We start from the raw sequence: 17,941 nt of genomic DNA on the forward strand, positions 1-17,941 counted from the left end.
TACTGCTTTTATACTCTTCTAAGGATTCACACGCTCTATCCTGTCTACACCTGACGTATGCGTTCTTCTTTTTCTTAGCTAAACCCTCAATTTCTTTATAGGTGCAAGGTACTGGACAGAAATTGGCTGACATGCAGAAGAGAGAGAGTAGGGAAATAGGGGTCTTTTTCAGGATGGCATCTCGTGACTAGTGGAGTTCCACACAGATCAGTGTTGGGACAATTATTCACGTTATAAAAAATAGGAGCAGGAGTAAGCCATCTGGCCCATCAAGCCTCGTTCAATAAAACAATGGTTCATCTTTTCATGCACTCAGTTCCACATACCTGCCCGCTCACCATAACCCTTAATTCCTTGACTGTTCAAAAATCTATCTTTGCTTAAAAAAACATACCTTAACATTCTGGACAAAGAAACTCAGGGCATTGTTGCTATGTTTATGGATGACACAAAGATAGTTGGAAGGATAGGCAGTGCTGAGGAAGCGGGGAGGCTGCAGAAGGACTTGGACAGGCTGGGAGAGTGGGCAAAGAAGTGGCAGCTCAAACACAATGTGGAAAAGCATGCAGTTCTGCACTTTGGAATAAGAATGGGCCTACTAAAACCAAACGCGAGAAATTAAATGGGGGTTGACTGTAGTACAATAGAACCTCCATACCCGCAGATTCGGTTTCCACAGTTTCAGTAATCCTCGGTTTATTGCAGCCCAAAAATATTACGTGGAACATTCCAGGAATAATTCCAGGGCCCTGCCGGAGAGGTAAACTTCCCATTTAAATGATAGGGTTTGCTACTATCTGTGGTTTCAGGCATCCATGGTAGATCTTTGAACGTATCACCCGCAGATACAGGGGGATACCTGTAACAGGAGAGTGTAGGAAATTCTCAGAAAATAATTTACCAGGAATGGGCAATAAAACTCTAGAGGTAGTGCAAGTGAAGGCTGTTCTTTTGGAACCCTCAGAAAGGCAGAAATGAGTCAGGACAATCAAAGGAATTCCTGTGGGATTATTCAGAAAGAGAACCAGATCACTGGAGGCTCTGAATATTTTATTTCAAATGGAGCAGACTCACTCTCTAATTGCACACATTTAGCGGCTCTGTCACGGGCTGCAGTTCCTGCATTTCCAAAAATAATCTCACGAGTACAGTCAAAACAGAAGGTGCTCTTCACTCTGAGATCTAACAAATGAAACAAACCAAGTGCATTGGTGAACCCACAGCTCAGCTCCTGGGAGCTGTGAATTGAGAACTTGTTCTTTCATGGGATGTGGGTATCACTGGCAAGACCAGAACTTGTTGCCCATCCCTAATTGCCCTTGAACTGTGTGGCAATCCTGGGGCATGCCAGAGGACAGTTAAGAGTCATCTTGTGGGTTTGGAGTCACATGTAGACTAGACCAGGTAAAGACCCAAAGCACATTAGTGAACCGGATGGATTTTTACAATAATCGATGATAGTTTTGCGCTCAACATCATGGAGACTAGCATTTCAAATCCAGATTTATTAAATAATTTTTATTAATTGATTGAATCCACATTCCATCAGAGCCATGGTGGGATTTGAACCAGTGACGGCACAACGTCAGCCTGGGCCTCTGGATTACTAGTCCAGTGACCTTACTATCATACCACTACCTCCTTCGATTTGTGCTGAGCTGGTCTAGGCTGGTGCATGGTTCGGAGTCCAGAGGAAACACTTCAATTTCTGAATATTCATCCTTCACTTATAAACCACCTCATGCACAGAACGTGCAAAACTGCCAAACACTTCCTGACTTGTCCTGACCGCCATCCCTCTCTTTCTCGGCAATGGCTTCACAGTGAATATGAAACAGGTTAAGAGATAGACCGCTGTGTCCAAGACAAGGTCTAATCCCTTGTTGCTGCACCAAACTGTTGTTAAGTGCTTGTTTCTTCAGGAGCTGAGTAAATGTGCTTTTGCTGGCTTTGAATCTAAAGGAGATTGATGGGGGACCTTGGAGAGACACTTGGAGTATGTTGTACAGAGTGAAAGGGAGAGCACAGAGGGCTGCAATGGAACCCATCCCAATTCTGTTACTTGCTCCCACACCTCTTAGCAAGATGCAGTTACTTTTCATCAGACCCGAAGCTTAAACGACAATGTCTGAAACCAAACAGGTCAACGATATGCCTGGGTCACACGATGGATCCCTTTGAGGTTGACAGGTGTATTGACTGGATTCTTGCTGCCAGTGCAGTCTCTAAATCATGCAGCACATCATGTCCCTGTGACTCCTCCACAGGGGAGTACAGTAATTGCTTGAAAGCTTCGTTGTCCATTAGAGAGACCATATTCTTCAGGAAGTATCCTTCACAGAACGCAGAAAGGTGAGCAGCTCCAACAAACTGCAGAAAGGCAAATAAAATACAGTCAGCCGGACAATGGTAACTACCTTTGCAAAGTGTCAACCCATCCCCAAGCCTGATTGTGTTGGTCTTCTCCCGTGACACTCTCCAAATGAGTTTCTGGCCTGCACAGCTCTTATCGGTGACACAAATGATGGCCATCACAAATGTGGCGATTACCAACTCTCACCTCCTTATCATTCTCAGCGTGTCTGTAGCCTTTGGCACAGCTGACCACAATCGCCCTCTACATCTAGGTTGGTGGAATTACACTCGCCTCATTGCATTCTATTCCACCCCTTCACAACGCAGAGAAAGCCCTTGAACAGCTTCTCCTCCTGCTCCCACACTTTGACCTCAGGAGGCACTATCCCTGCAGAATCCTCTGGAAGCACAGCTTCAGGTTTCACGCGTAGACTTTCGACACCCCACCGTTCTCAACAGAGACACGAGAGAGAGAGGATGAAAAGGAGTGTGCAAGAAAGTGAAAATGAGAGTGAGTGAGTAAGAACACAATAGAGAAAGAATGAGAGCACACATGGGATAGAATGTGAGAAAAATGTGCAAGAGAGTGAGGCGAAGGGTGGAGGGAAGAGAGGGAGAGAGAGAGAGAGAGACACACACACAGACAGAGCAAGACAAAGAGGGAAAAAAGAAAGTGAGAGTGAGAAAACATGAGAAAGACAATAAGGTAGAGACAGCAAGTTTCAATGAGACAAGAGCTAGGGAGACAAACCAAATGAGAAAGAGGATGTGTGAGAGAGAGTGCAAAGAGAGCAGTGAGTATGTCAGACTAAGTGAGAGAATGAGAGGAAGAGTGAGAGAGTGTCAGAGACAGAGATACAGAGTGAAAGAAGAGCACAAGAGTGTGAGAGCGTGAGAAGGAGATCAAGCACAAGAGAGGACAAGTGAGAGCAATAGCAGTAGCAAGGAAGCGAGAGAAAGTGAGGAAGAGAGACAGCACAAGATTGGGACCGAGAGAGAGAGAGCGAGAGAATAGTCAAATGAGAACAAGTGAGAGCAGAGTGAGTGAGAAGATGAGAGAACAAGTGTGGAGGAGCGCAAGAGAGTGGGAGTGTGCAGGAGTGAGAGGGGAGTTTGGGAAATTACTCTCACCTTGGAGTGATTATACATTTCCACACAGTTGTCAACATTGATAATCTTCGTACATAGGAGCTCACAGTGTCGCTGCAAAGCCTCAAGCTGGAAGAACTTTGCTGCTGATAACAACTGGAACAGAAACATGAGGTGGCTGTCACCGTCAGCATCAATAAAGTTCAAAACCTGACAAAATCACTGGAGGTACATTCTCAACAGCAATATTTAAAAATACTCAAGCAGCAATTGGTCATTAGTTGGACTTTGAGGAAATATTCTCAGACTAGAAATTAAACTGCCCTAGATGTGAGCAAAACTGAAAAGTAGCAAAGAAACTGAAGTATGATTCTACTTCAGGCTGAGCAAAGGGTCTCACCAGGGAACGAACACACACACACAGACACACATGCACACGCACACACACACAGACATGTATGACATATATAACATACTGGCGTTGGCAGCGTCAGGAGGTGAGTTACTCACTGCAGGATTCATAGCCTCTGACCTGCTCTTGTAGCTAATGTATTTATATGGCTAGACCAGTCAGTCTCTGGTGTGCCAATGAATGACAAGGAACAATGGTTAGATTCTCTTTTGTTGGAGATAGTCATTGCCCGACATTTTTGTGGCACTAATGTTCCTTGCCATGTATCAGCCCAAGCCTGGATATCGTCCATACGCACCAGGATTGGAACGTGGACTGCTCTAATGAAATGAGTGGGCACAAATTTGGCAGATGGAGCATCATGTGGTAAAATAAAATTGTCCATTTTGACAGGAAAAATAAATGGAGAGCCTGCTGCACACTGTAATATAGAGGGATTGGAGTGGGGTTGTACACTTAGTCACAAAACGTCAGCATGCAGATACAAAAAAAAATTATAAAGCGAACAGAATTTCTTTATTCTGTCATGGTGGGTGTGCGGGGAGGGGGAGGAGGAGATGACAGTGGTAGGAACGTCTTATAACAATTGTACTGGGCATTAGTGGGACAGCACTTGGAGAACTGTGCACATTTCTTGGTCTCCACACTTGAGGGATGTACTTGCATTGGAAGCATTTCAGAGAAACTTTACTCAGCTGATTCCCGAGATGAAGGAGGTAATTTTATTGGGAGCAGCTTTGGCCCTTTGGCTTTTACGACTAAGAGAGCTGTGTTTACGGAATCACGAAGTTCTGAGGGGCAAGTAGTTGTCACCAAAGTCCCAGAGGGGCCATAGGGCTGCTCTCTCATTAGCGAGAGATGACTGGTGGAGGTTTAACCTGAGGGTCACCACAGCTCTGGTGAGAGGCAACGTTGAGAAGACAAGAGCTTCATCAGCCGACAGAGGGATGTTGGGATCACTCTACATCACAAACCAGCCATCCAGCCAAGTGAGCTAACCAACTCCTGTTCTGAGGGAAATGGCAGGGTAGATGATGGGAGGATGCTTCTCCTAAAATCTAAAAAGAGGGGGCAAAGTTAAAAATAAGAGGTCTCCCATTGAGGGTGATGATAAATGAATTTTGCAATCTTCTTCCCTAGAGAGCAGTGAAGGTGGGATCCACTGATTATAATCAATGCTGAGAGGACAGATTCTTGAAAGAGAAATGAGCTCAGGGCAATGGGGTCAGGCAGTAAAGTGAAGATGAGATCACAACCAGACCAGCCATGATCTTACTGAATGGCCGCCTTGTTCCCATTTCAAGAATAGTAAAAGATTTGTGCTGAAAGATCACATGACCCCAGCCCATACAGTCCTGTCCTGCATGCATTGAAAATGATAACAGGAAATTCTGAAACGCCAAAGGGAACTCTAGCTTCCCTGGGCCCAGCAAAGAAACCCAGATTTAATCAGTGCAAAATTCAACCCACCTCTAATATATCACTGTTTCTAATCTGCAGGGTCTCTGTACCTCCATAGTAAAGATACTGCATCACCATCTGCAGGAGAAAAACATTTAGAAAGATTAAACAGCAGGAATGAGATGGTAAGTGTTGCCCAAGCCATATGTTGAAGTATGAAATTACACACACACACACATTCTCTTCTTGAAAGTTGGTTCATCTACAAAATGCAGCATTTCATACAACTGGCTCCTACCCACTAACATCACCGCCTGGCAGTCCCCCTTTCAACATTATACATTTACTCTGAAGAAGAATCATACCAGACTCAAAACATTGACTCTGTTTCTCTCTCCAGAGAGGCTGCCAGAGTTTCTCCAGCGTTCTCCACTTCAGATTTCCAGCACTGCAGTATTTTGTTTCAATCTGATAGATGTTTGATAGCAAGGGTTATGGAGAGACTCATAAGCCAGAAAGAAAATTGGACTGGACCAATCACTTCATCTGACGAAGGAGCAGCGCTCCGAAAGCTTGTGATTTCAAATAAACCTGTTGGTCTATAACCTGGTGTCGTGTGACTTCTGATTTTATTTAAAAAGTGGGGCAGGCTCGAAAAGGCTTCCTGCTTCTACGGTCCAATGTCAGCCTTTCCCAGGGCACCCACAGGAATTGTGTCTCTACAAATGGACTGCAGCAGTTCAAGGTGGCAACTCACCAACAGCCTCACGCAGTGCAGTCAGGGATGGGCAACAAATGCAGGCTGGTGTGTCCCCCATGGATGAAAAATTTAAAGTTTAACAAAAAGTTATGGGACCCTCGTGTAGCACAGTGGTAGCGTCGGGATTGTGATGCTGGAAAAGCACAGCAGGTCAGGCAGCACCCGAGGAGCAGGAGAATTGACATTTCGAGCATAAGCTCTTCATCAGGGCTCATTCCTGATGAAGGGCTTATGCCCGAGTGGTCAATTTTCCTGCTCCTCAGATGCTGCCTGACCTGCTGTGCTTTTCCAGCACCACATTCTCGACTCTGATCTCCAGCCTCTGCAATCCTCACTTTCTCCACAGTGGTATGTCCCTACACCTGGAGGCCCAGGTTCAAGTCCTACCTGTTCCAGAGGTATGTAATAACATCGCTGAGCTGGTTGATCAGAAAAATAGGTAAATATTTTTTAAAAAAGCATGTGAGAGATATACCATTGGACCACAAGGGCATGGTGTTTTGCACAACAATGGAGGTGTCATAAGGAATGGCAGCTAGAAGCAACATTCAGCTGAAAGGATACGAGGTAGCGATCACAGAAACTGGATATAATTCAGAGCTCAGTATTCCTTGCAATGTGATCTTTACATGGGAGAGAAACTGGGAGTTGGGAAGAGGCACAATTTTTTAGATTAGATTACTTACAGTGTGGAAACAGACCCTCCGGCCCAACAAGTCCACACCGACCCGCCGAAGCGTAACCCACCCATTCCCGTACATTTACCCCTTTACCTAACACTACAGGCAATTTAGCATGGCCAATTCACCTGACCTGCACATCTTTGGACTGTGGGAGGAAACCGGAGCACCCGGAGGAAACCCACGCAGACACAGGGAGAATGTGCAAACTCCACACAATCAGTCGCCTGAGTCGGGAATTGAACCCGGGTCTCTGGCGCTGTGAGGCAGCAGTGCTAACCACTGTGCCACCGTGCCGCCCAAATTTATCAATTTATCAAATTTATCAAAGACACAATCACAGCAGTGGATTGAATGGACTTCAGTAGTTGTGTGCAGTCATTACGGCACAGGAGGCAGCCATTCGGCTCATTGAGTCCATACTTGCTCTCTGCAGATCGATCCAGGTAGTCTCTATTACCCAGCTCCATCCTTCATCTGACTACCTGCCTGCGTTAGCATTTTGCACACAGCTGTTTATTGGTGTTCTGGTTACCTTAAATATGTTGTACTTTATGTGGCCAATTTCGATGAAAATACTGGATGAATTGTCTGAGGACATCCTGCTTGAAAGTAGGGTCTTAAACCTAAAGACACACAGATAAGATTGAGTTAGTTTGATAGAAAGCAGCTCACAGCAAGGCTAATGCAAATCTGGCTGAAAATGTGTTGCTGGAAAAGCGCAGCAGGTCAGGCAGCATCCAAGGAACAGGAGAATCGACGTTTCGGGCATAAGCCCTTCTTCAGGAATGAGGAAAGTGTGTCCAGCAGGCTAAGATAAAAGGTAGGGAGGAGGGACTTGGGGGAGGGGCTTTGGAAATGCGATAGGTGGAGGGAGGTCAAGGTGAGGGTGATAGGCCGGAGTGGGGTGGGGGCGGAGAGACATGCAGGTCCTTGGACTCCTCCATCGCCAAACCATGGCAACACGACGGTTGGAGGAAGAGCGCCTCATCTTCTGCCTGGGAACCCTCCAACCACAAGGGATGAACTCAGATTTCTCCAGTTTCCTCATTTCCCCTCCCCCCACCTTGTCTCAGTCAAATCCCTCGAACTCAGCACCGCCTTCCTAACCTGCAATCATCTTCCTGACCTCTTCGCCCCCACCCCACTCCGGCCTATCACCCTCACCTTGATCTCCCTCCACCTATCGCATTTCCAAAGCCCCTCCCCCAAGTCCCTCCTCCCTACCTTTTATCTTAGCCTGCTGGACACTCTTTCCTCATTCCTGAAGAAGGGCTTATGCCCGAAACGTCGATTCTCCTGTTCCTTGGATACTGCCTGACCTGCTGCGCTTTTCCAGCAACACATTTTCAGCTCTGATCTCCAGCATCTGCAGTCCTCACTTTCTCCCCTAATGCAAATCTGGCTCCAGGCAGGTTATCCTTAAAGAAAGACCCCACAAGCAGAGGGAGGCATTGCTGAGGCAGGTGGGAGGAGGGCATGCAAATAAATAGTTAAGACAAGCAAAGCTGTCAAGGCTGTCTGATCAGAGGAGACATTGATCAGATGGCGGTGCTTGGGTCTTTGCTATCAGTGAAACCCCGAGGAGAGACGAGGGTGGTGTCGCAGGTAGATGAAGATGGTGAGAAAAGCATTTGGCACGCTCGCCTTCATTGGTCAAAGCACTAACTATAGGAGTTGCGCCGTCATGTTACGGTTGTATAGGACATTGGTGAAGCCACTTGTGGAGTACGGCATACAGTTCTGGTCACCCTGCTACAGGAAATATTGTTAAACTGGAAAAGGTGCAGAAAAGACTTACAAGGTTGTTACCATGGCTGGAGGGGTTGAGTTATAAGGAGAAGCTGCAACTTTTTTCACCAGAATGTAGAAGATTGAGGTGACCTAATGGAGATTTATAAAATTATGAGGATCATAGATAGAGTGAAAAGCAAAAGGTTTTCTCCCCAGGGTAGGGGAGTCTGAAACTAGGGGGCATAGGTTTAAGGTGAGAGGGGAAAGATTTAAAGGGGTCCTGAGAGGCAACTTTTTCACACATATGTGGAATGAACTGCCCGAGCAAGTGATAGATGCAGGTACTGTTACAACATTTAAAAGACTTTTGAACAGGAACATGAATAGGAAAGGTTTAGTGGGATATGGGCCAAACATAGGCAAATGGGACTGGTTTAGTTTGGGAAAACTGATCAGCATAGACGAGTTGGATCGAAGAGTCTGTTTTCATGCTGTATGACTCTATGACCCTGTGTTGAGGAGTGACTCCCACAGTGGCACTGCTTGCACTAAGCTGCTGCCTCTGCTCAAGGAGGGGGTGGGGGGCACCCTACCGCAGGAGAAATGCTGGTGAGCTCTCTCCTAATTGGGATTTGAACATGCAGATTGGCGATTCATCACCTTGCAGTTGGATCAGGGACAGATTCTGACATGTGTTGGCCAGCACTTTCCCAGCTGCCAACACCCATCCCACCCTCCCCTCACCTGTATTCACACCATACCCAGAATGTGATTACCTTCTGCCCAATGTTTTCATTAACACACAATCAGTGAAACACCAGAGAGACTGAAGTTTTTTTCTGTTCACTCTTGGGACATGGGTGCCGCTGGCTTGGCCAGCATTTATTGCCCATCCCTAATTGCCCTTGAGAAGGTGGTGGTGAGCTGCTTTCTTGAATTGCTGTAGTCTATGTGCTGTAGGTTGGCCCACAATGCCATTAGGCAAGGAATTCCAGGATTTTGACTCAAGAACAGTGAACAGGAACTTGCAGGTAGGTATTCAATATGGGAAATACAATCCCAGCATGGAACATGAAACTCACCCACCTACAGGAATCTGTTGGGGCACAATGGGCCATTTGACATTTCCAAATACAACATGTTTTCACATGGTATATTTCCCCCAGTATTAATTGCTGAGACACTCCATTCTACGTATTGCCCCAGTGTTGATTTCTAAGCTGCTCCCCAGCCTGTATTCATTCACTAACTAGTTACAGCTCATTTCCTTCTTTCCGCTAACTCCACCTTCAAGAACAACCACTGTCTTACTTACTGTAAGAGCCTTTCATGTGGAACTACATTGAAGACTATTTGAAGGTCAGGCAGATTGCAAAGGAATACTTGCTGAAATCCACTGGGATTCCGTTCCCCATGGAGATTAAATTAGATAATTGAACTGGGATCAAGCAACCCCTACGCTCCCCCACGCACCCCCCACCCCCCAATCCTCCCCAGTCGCAACCCCAGCCTGTTTTCAGATTTATACAGCTCTGAATCTCCTAACAATCTCAGAATCGCCCAACAATCTGGTTACTTGGTTTACAGCTATGCAATTCATGCATCTCCCTTGCTGAGTTATACATGTCCCTTCCACCAATGATATTTATAATCTTTGCCCAGCTCTCACCCAATGTCAGGTATCAGGACATTTTTATCATGCTGGATCCCTCTTTTCATAGCTCTCTCCTCCTTCAAATCCTTCCTGAATGTTACCTTTTCTACCATGTTTTTGGGTCACCTGGCTCAGTTTCAGATATATGTTTTTGTCCTATTGTATGAAGCCCCTTGGTCAACTTGACCATGAACTGAGGTTCATTGGTGTCACTTGTTGTTGGTGATTGGGAATCCTGGGGGCAGGTGATCCATACTCTTGTTAAAACATCCCTCCTCCAGCCAGCCACTCACTCACCTAACCCACAGCAGAGAACATTTTAAGGGGAACAGTTTACCTGGGTGAGGCAGTGAACAGTAACACTCTGTGAGCATAAAACGGTTTCCCCTCCACAAGAAATGTAACATCCGACATCTCTTTGTTATTCAGAAAGTGAGGATCTGGACAGAGGCAAAATGCAATATTAAATCATAACACAAAACTCAGCAGGTTACCTCGCAACATGAACTCAAACACAGGGCAACATTACAACATAAAGTGCAAGATTAAATTATAACAGAATCACAGGGTTATGTATTCATTCCTTGTTATCCTGTGCAGCCGTTTACTCATGAATTTAGCCCCAGACCCCATCTCACTTTTTCCCAATGATTCATCTAGTCTGACCACGCGGTAGAGAGCAGAGTTACATCATAGCAATGTCCATGTTTTGCATTATCCATGGGAAGTCTATGCCCCAATCCCAACAGATAATGAGGCTTTGACATATTACAACTCAAAATGCAGGACACTACTACAACACAAAGTGCAGGGTAATCTCGAACTGAAACACAGGGTTACATTGCAATACAAAATGCAGAGTCAAATTGCAACACAAGCAGCAAACTCAGAACGTACCTAGCCGGGAAATCTGCTTCCGTTTGATCTCTGTAAACTTGGGAATTGGATAAGGACCATAACATTGGACAAAAATCCCTGCCAACTGCTGACTGATTGCTTCATTCTGAAATTAAAGGGTAATCAGAAGAGACAGTGACCATGAAGATTGTAGATATTTGCAAGATGTACTTGTCGTGTCCTGAGCACCAATGACACTTTAACACTCAACCACCAACTCAGCTTCCTTTCACCTCCATAACAATCGAGTGTGTGCTACTGGAGAAGCACAGCAGGTCAGGCAGCACCTGAAGAGCAGAAGAATCGACGTTTCAGGCAAAAGCCCTTCATCAGAAAGAGCTTCATCAGGCTTTTGCCCAAAACGTTGATTTTCCTGCTCCTCGGATTCTGCCTGATCTGCTGTGCTTATCCAGCACCACACTTTCAACTCTGATCTCCAGTATCTGCAGTCCTCACTTTCACCTACCTCCATAACAATGCCTGCCTCAGCTCATCTGCTGCTTATCCTTGCGACTTGGCTGCTTCAATGACCCACTGCCCACCTCAATCCTTTCACCTTTGCTGAACTTCATCTAAATGCCTGCAGCGCATTCCCAAATGCAGACCAATTCCCATTCCCCCCCCCTCCTCGGGAGGCTTGCAATAGGGTGGTGTGGGGAGTGCATTCTTTACCAGGTGAGAGTGATCTTTCCCACCCTTGGTAACAGATACAGTTACACCATTTAAAAGATGTTTGGACAGGTACATGAATAGGGAAAAGTTCAATGGAAATGGGCCAAAAGCAGGCAAGTGGGACAAATTTAGTTTGGGATACCTGGTTGGCATGAACAAGTTGGACCGAAGAGTCTGTTTCTGTGCTGTATGACTATGTGCCATCTTAGTACGCAGGTACAGCAGATAATAAGAAAGGAATAGAGTGTGTTTGCGCTCACACGAACACCAGGAGATGGTGGAGTTGAGGTAATGTCAGTGGACTAGCAATCCAGAGGCCCAGGGTAATGATCTGGGAATAAAGATTCAAATCCTGCCAATTCAGTTAATAAAAATTTGTAATTGAGAGCTAGGTTCACTAACATCATTCACAAACTTGATTGAGTTTTTGAGGACATGACCATAAAGGTACACGATGGCAGAGCAGTAGACATAGTCTACATGGATTTTATTAAGGTCTTTGACAAGGGTCCACATGGTAGACTAGTTAGTAAAGTTAGATCACATGGAATTTAGGGAATTGGATACAAAATTGGTGTGACGGTTGGAGACAAAGTGTGTTGGACAAGGGTTGTTTTTCAGGCTGGAGAGCTGTGACCAGCAGTACTCCACAGGGAATGGTGCTGGGTCCACTAGTGTTTGTCATTTATATAAACGATTTGGATGAGAATTTAGGAGGCATGGTTACTAAGTTTGCGGATGACACCAAAATTGGTGGTATAGTTGACAGTGAAGATTATTTAAGATTACAAAGGGATCTTGATTGACTGGATGGATAGACTGAGGAGTGACAGATGTAGTTTAATTTAGATAAATATGAGGTATTGATTTTGGTAAGACAAACAAGGGCAAGATTTATACAGGTAATACTAGGGCTCTGGGGACTGCTGTTGAACAGAGACACCTAGGGGCTCAGGTACATAGTTCTTTGAAAATTGCGTCAGGTAGACAGGGTGGTTAAGAAGGCATTTAGCACACTTGCCTTCATTGCTCAGACTATTGAGTACAAGAGTTGGCACGTAATGTTGAGATTGTACAAGATGCAGGTGAGGCAACTTTAGGAGTACAGTGGAAGGTTCTAGTCGCCTGTTACAGGAAGGATATTATTAAATGGAAACGTTTCAAAAGAGATTTACCAGGATGTTGCTGGGCATGGAGGCTTGATTTTTTAGAAGGGGCTGGATGGGCTGGCACTTTTTTCACGGGAGTATAGGAGGGGGGGGGTCTTTTTCCAATGATGGGAGAGTCCAAAACTAGGGGGCATAGCTTTAAGGTGAGGGGGGAAAAGATTTAAAAGGAACCCGAGGGAGAACATTTTCACATAGAGGGCGGTTTGTGCATGGAATGAACTACCAGAGGAAGTGGTAAGGATGGGCAATAAATTCTGGCCCAGCCATGCTAACCACATCCCCCATGAGAATCATTCAGTACTCGAACCTGCAGTCAGGTGTAAACCTCACCAGGAGCACATGAAAGACTACAGTAATTTCCTTCACCAAATACTCAGGTCTGACAGCATCTGCAGAGAGTGAGCGTGTTGCTTGTTGTCCTCTGATAGGGAAGTTGGTCAGCATTTTGCTCACTTTAAAATGAAGAGACACCCTACCTCGGGAGGCTTGCAATAGGGTGGTGTGGGGAGTGCATTCTTTACAAGGTGAGAGTGATCTTTCCCACCCTTGGTAACAGGTACAGTTACACCATTTAAACGATGTTTGGACAGGTACATGAATAGGGAAAAGTTCAATGGAAATGGGCCAAAAGCAGGCAAGTGGGACAAATTTAGTTTGGGATACCTGGTTGGCATGAACAAGTTGGACCGAAGAGTCTGTTTCTGTGCTGTATGACTATGTGCCATCTTAGTACGCAGGTACAGCAGATAATAAGAAAGGCAAATGGAATTTTGGCATTTATTGCTAAAGGAATAGAGTATAAATGTAGGGAAGCATTGTTGCAGCTGTACAAGGCAGTAGTGAGAGCATCTGGAGTATTGTCTACAGTTTCGGTGGGATTTCCTATTACCAAGGGTGGAAGAGATCATTCTCACCTTATAAAGAATCCAGCACCACCACCCCTCCCCAAGGTGGGGTGTCTCCTCATTTTAAAGTGAATGAAATGCTGACCAACATCCCTATCGGGAGACAACGAGCAATACACCTCTCCCTCACCCACCTCCCCATTCAGTCTATCCACTCTCTCTTGCTGTCTCTCTCCCCACAGCTCTGCAAATGCTGTCAGATCCATTGAGTATTTGCAGCACTTCCTGCTTTTGTTTGTTGAAGTAATCGGACAGTTGGCAGAGAGCTGACTCAGGAAGGATGAGCCAAATAGCCTCATTTCCCACCAACTGAAGCCTGCTCTCATCGTGTATCTTTTTGCTGACTGGTCAGCAGTGACTGTATAATTTGGAAGTCCAGTGAAAGAAATTACAGTATTCTTTCATGTGCTTCTGGTAAGGTTTACACCTGACTACAGATTCGAGTGCTGAATGATTCTCACAGAGGATGTGGTCTGTGTGGCCGGGTCAGCATTTGCTGCCCACCCCTAATTGCCCCTGAACTGAAGATCTTGCTCAGCCATTTCAGGGAACAGTTAAGAGTCAATACAGAGCGTAGAGTTACGTGTAGGCCAGACCAGGTAAGAAGAGTAGATGCCTTCTCTAAAAGGGCACGAAGTGAACCAGACAAGACTTTGTGACAATCGACAAGGATTACAGAGTTGTCACTAATTTAGCTTTTAGGATCAAAATTCCAATTTTGGGTGAATTTAAGACCACCAGCTGCTATGGTGAGATTCGAACCCATGCCCCCCTATACAATAATGTGCTGGAAAAACACTCCTGATGAAGAAGACCTTATGCTCAAAACATCGACTCTCCTGCTCCTCAGATGCTGCCTGACCAGCTGTGCTTTTCCAGCACCACACTTTTTGACTCCAATCTCCAGTCCTCACTTTCCCCCATCCCTATACATTAGCCTGGATACAAGCCCATTAGCTTACTACGCATAAAACAATGCCCATTGTTGGAGTTTTGAACAGGTGGTAAGGTGTTACCTTGCTGGCTCTCAGGATCTGAAACAGGAGTGGTAGACCCTGAAGGAGGAGGGCCTGATCACTGTACTCTTCCTCCTTGATGGTGTTGAACTCCTTCAGGATGCACTGGATGACCAGTCTGCGGTGTTGCAGGAATGCCGTGTTCAGGGATAATAACCATGAGTGCAGGTTCCACGGGACACCTGGGAGACAAAGGCAGCGTTCCAGGTACACATTACAGCACTGCATGACAGGCAACACCACCTTTCGTCCAAATTACAAACAACTTTGACTGGGTAAAGGAGGCTATTCTGTTTCCACTGCTTGGTACATCAGTAACTAGGGGTTCAGGATGGTCAGCAAGAGAGCTAGGAGAGAGATGTGGAGAAGTGTCAGAGGTGGCACGGTGGCTCAGTGGTTAGCACTGCTGCCTCACAGTACCAGGGTCCTGGGTTCAATCCCAGCCTTGGGTGATTGTCTGTGTGGAGTTTGCACGTTCTCCCCGTGTCTGCGTGGGTTTCCTCCGGCTGCTCTGGTTTCCTCCCACAGTCCAAAGATGTGCAGGTCAGGTGAATTGGCCATACTAAATTGCCCATAGTGTTAGATGCATTAGTCAGAGTGAAAAGGGTCTGGGTGGGTTACTCTTTGGAGGGTCGGTGTGGACTTGTTGGACCGAAGGGCCTGTTTTCACACTGTAGGGAATCAAATCTACTTGTTAGAATTTGGACTGAGCTCCCTGGGAGAGTGGAGGAGGCTGATTCCATAGAAGATCTCACAACAGAGCTGGATACATATTTGAAAATGATGAATTTAAAGGTTACAGAGATAAGGCTGGAGAGTGGGCCTAGCTGGGTACCTCTTTCAGGACAGACACTATGGGTTGAATGGTCTTCTTCTGTCATGTAAAATTTTATGGTTCTATAATCTGTCCCCATGTTCAAACATTCAAACCCTGCATTTCAAAACAGCCTTATCATAGTGAGGGGCAGGTTTTTCTCGATTCGTTCATGGGATGTGGGCATTGCTAACTGGGCCACCGTTTGTTGCCAATCTTTATTTGCTCTTGAAGAAAGTGGTAGTCATTTTTTTTCTTTATTCATTCACAGGATGAGGGTGCCGCTGGTCAGGAAGTATTTTTTGCCGAACCCTAATTACCTAGAGGGCAGTTACCTTCCCTGAAGGACATTATTCAGCATCTGGCAAGGCTTAGAGCAAGGCCACCAACACCTCCCATACCTTGAAACCACACCGCACCTCTCTGCCCCACCCCTGACCAAATCTGGGGATGAGGTTCTACCTCCCAGCAGTGTCAGGGTCGAGGGGTTGCCACTCTAAAACGAGTCCTGCAATGTGGGGGCAGTTTGGTTTCACAGAGGCTGGACCTCTGTTAAGTCCAAGGAACTGGTGGGGCCTGGCTATGAGGAGGGAGGGGCCCAGTTTGCGAGGCCTGGCTTGATGGTGGTGGGGGAGGAAGAGGAGGAATGAGAGGAGACTGTCTGATCTGGATGGAATACCTCTGACAGGCACTCTGATGCCTGACACCACCACTTGGCATGGGAATCTTGATGTTGCTTGATGTTTTTTAAGGCCTCAATAGGCCCAAGGATGAGCAGGCCATTTGACTTCCCCACTGCAGCCACTAAAGCGGGAGACACGGCCAGGAGTCAGGGCAGTGATGGCAGAACGAAGGTGGACTCTCTTTCAATGTATCTTTTTATTGTTAAACTATTCAAAATAGTGCCAGATTGTGGCAACAGTTGAAGCTTTTCACTGTAGTTTACGGTATTATTCACTGTATAACACAAGTGACAATAAATCATTCAATTCAATTCAAGGTCAGAAGCTGTCGGCAAGACAACAAGGCAGGCCACAAGTGGCAATTTGCAAGCTCCGACAACCAATGAAAGGACCCAACTCAAGTCCCAGTCCCTCAGTGCACAAGGGCTTGAAGGGCCTCAGGTTGTGACCTTTACCCATTGAGCCTCTGCAGCTGTTGCCCCAAGGTTTAGTGCATCCCTGAGTCCTGGACCTCAGAGTGTGTCAGTCGTAGAGTGGAAGTGTGGAAGCAGGCCATTCGGCCCATTGAGTTCCACACGGACCCTTCAAAGAGTATTCCATCCAGACTCTCACGTCTACCCCATCCCTATAACCCTGCATTTTCCCATGGATAATCCAACTTGCCTGCACATCCCTGGACACTATGGACAATTTAGCAAGGCCAATCCACCTAATCTGCAGACCTTTGTGTGAGGAAACTGGAGCACCCAGAGGAAACTCACGCGCATGTGCCAACTCCACACAGACAGTCACCTGAGGCTGGAATTGAACCTGGATCCGTGGCGCCGTGATGCAGCGGTGCTAGCCACTGAGCCACCATGCCACCCCAGTCTGCGGCACTTGGTCAAGGCCAACTCTTTGGACTGAAAGACCAATGAACTTCAAGCAAATGCATGAAGAAAAGTTCAATGTTATTTCACTTTCTGTAATATTCAATTTGAAATGTTTTGCCTTCAAGCTGAATAAATGACATGAAATGAACACTATAAATATCAAAAGCATTCAAATTGTATTGTAGCACCTTGGGGTCGGAACATGGAGAAAAGTGGAATTTTAGTGTCCTTTCTGTAGTAGTCAATTTGTAATTTTTTTTGGTAAATATTTATGCTAAGTAATTACCTTGGGTAAAAAGAAATAGCAATACATGATAGGAAACAGGAAACTCTCAGAAATTCTCAGCTCGCGTCTGGGGGAAAAACCACAGGGTATCCAAGGAGCTTGCATTTGCACAGCAACATCACAGAGCCTCTCAAAACACATCACAATTATTGTTGAGAGAAAAAAAATCATATTCTTCATCCTTCTGGAATTTAACATGGATGGACGGACAGAAGGACGGGAGAAAGGAGAGTGAGACAGACAGACAGACAAGAGGAAAGCGAGAGAGAGAGAAAAGAGGTGCAAGAGAGAAAAGAGGCGAGCGAGAGAGAAATAAAGAGGAGAGAGAGAGAAAAGAGGAAGGAAAGAGAGAGGAAAGAGGAAGGAAAGAGAGAGAAAAGAGGAAGGAAAGAGAGAGAAAAGAGGAAGGAAAGAGAGAGAAAAGAGGAAGGAAAGAGAGAGAAAAGAGACGGGAGGGAGAGAGAAAAGAGGAGAGGAAGAGAGTGAGAGAGAAAAGAGGTGAGAGGAGAGAGAAATAAAGAGGAGAGAGAGAGAGAAAAGAG

At 45.9% G+C, this 17,941-nt stretch overlaps 1 protein-coding gene across 1 annotated transcript in view; it reads right to left on the bottom strand.

Annotated features, from left to right (window-relative positions):
• Positions 1-1,376: 1,376 nt before the first annotated feature.
• btbd11b (BTB (POZ) domain containing 11b) overlaps positions 1,377-17,941 on the bottom strand; it is a 122,033-nt gene continuing 105,468 nt past the window's right edge. Inside the window, exons 11-17 of the mRNA XM_043709855.1 lie at positions 14,745-14,926; positions 10,983-11,088; positions 10,423-10,525; positions 7,233-7,323; positions 5,327-5,395; positions 3,487-3,600; positions 1,377-2,370 (exon numbers count right to left, since the gene is read on the bottom strand). Coding sequence (XP_043565790.1) covers positions 2,161-2,370; positions 3,487-3,600; positions 5,327-5,395; positions 7,233-7,323; positions 10,423-10,525; positions 10,983-11,088; positions 14,745-14,926 — 875 coding nt within the window. The 3' untranslated portion in view covers positions 1,377-2,160. The remainder of the gene's footprint in view (positions 2,371-3,486; positions 3,601-5,326; positions 5,396-7,232; positions 7,324-10,422; positions 10,526-10,982; positions 11,089-14,744; positions 14,927-17,941) is intronic.

This window comes from Chiloscyllium plagiosum, chromosome 19 (assembly GCF_004010195.1).
Source record: "Chiloscyllium plagiosum isolate BGI_BamShark_2017 chromosome 19, ASM401019v2, whole genome shotgun sequence".
Classification (NCBI taxonomy): Eukaryota; Metazoa; Chordata; class Chondrichthyes; order Orectolobiformes; family Hemiscylliidae; genus Chiloscyllium; species Chiloscyllium plagiosum.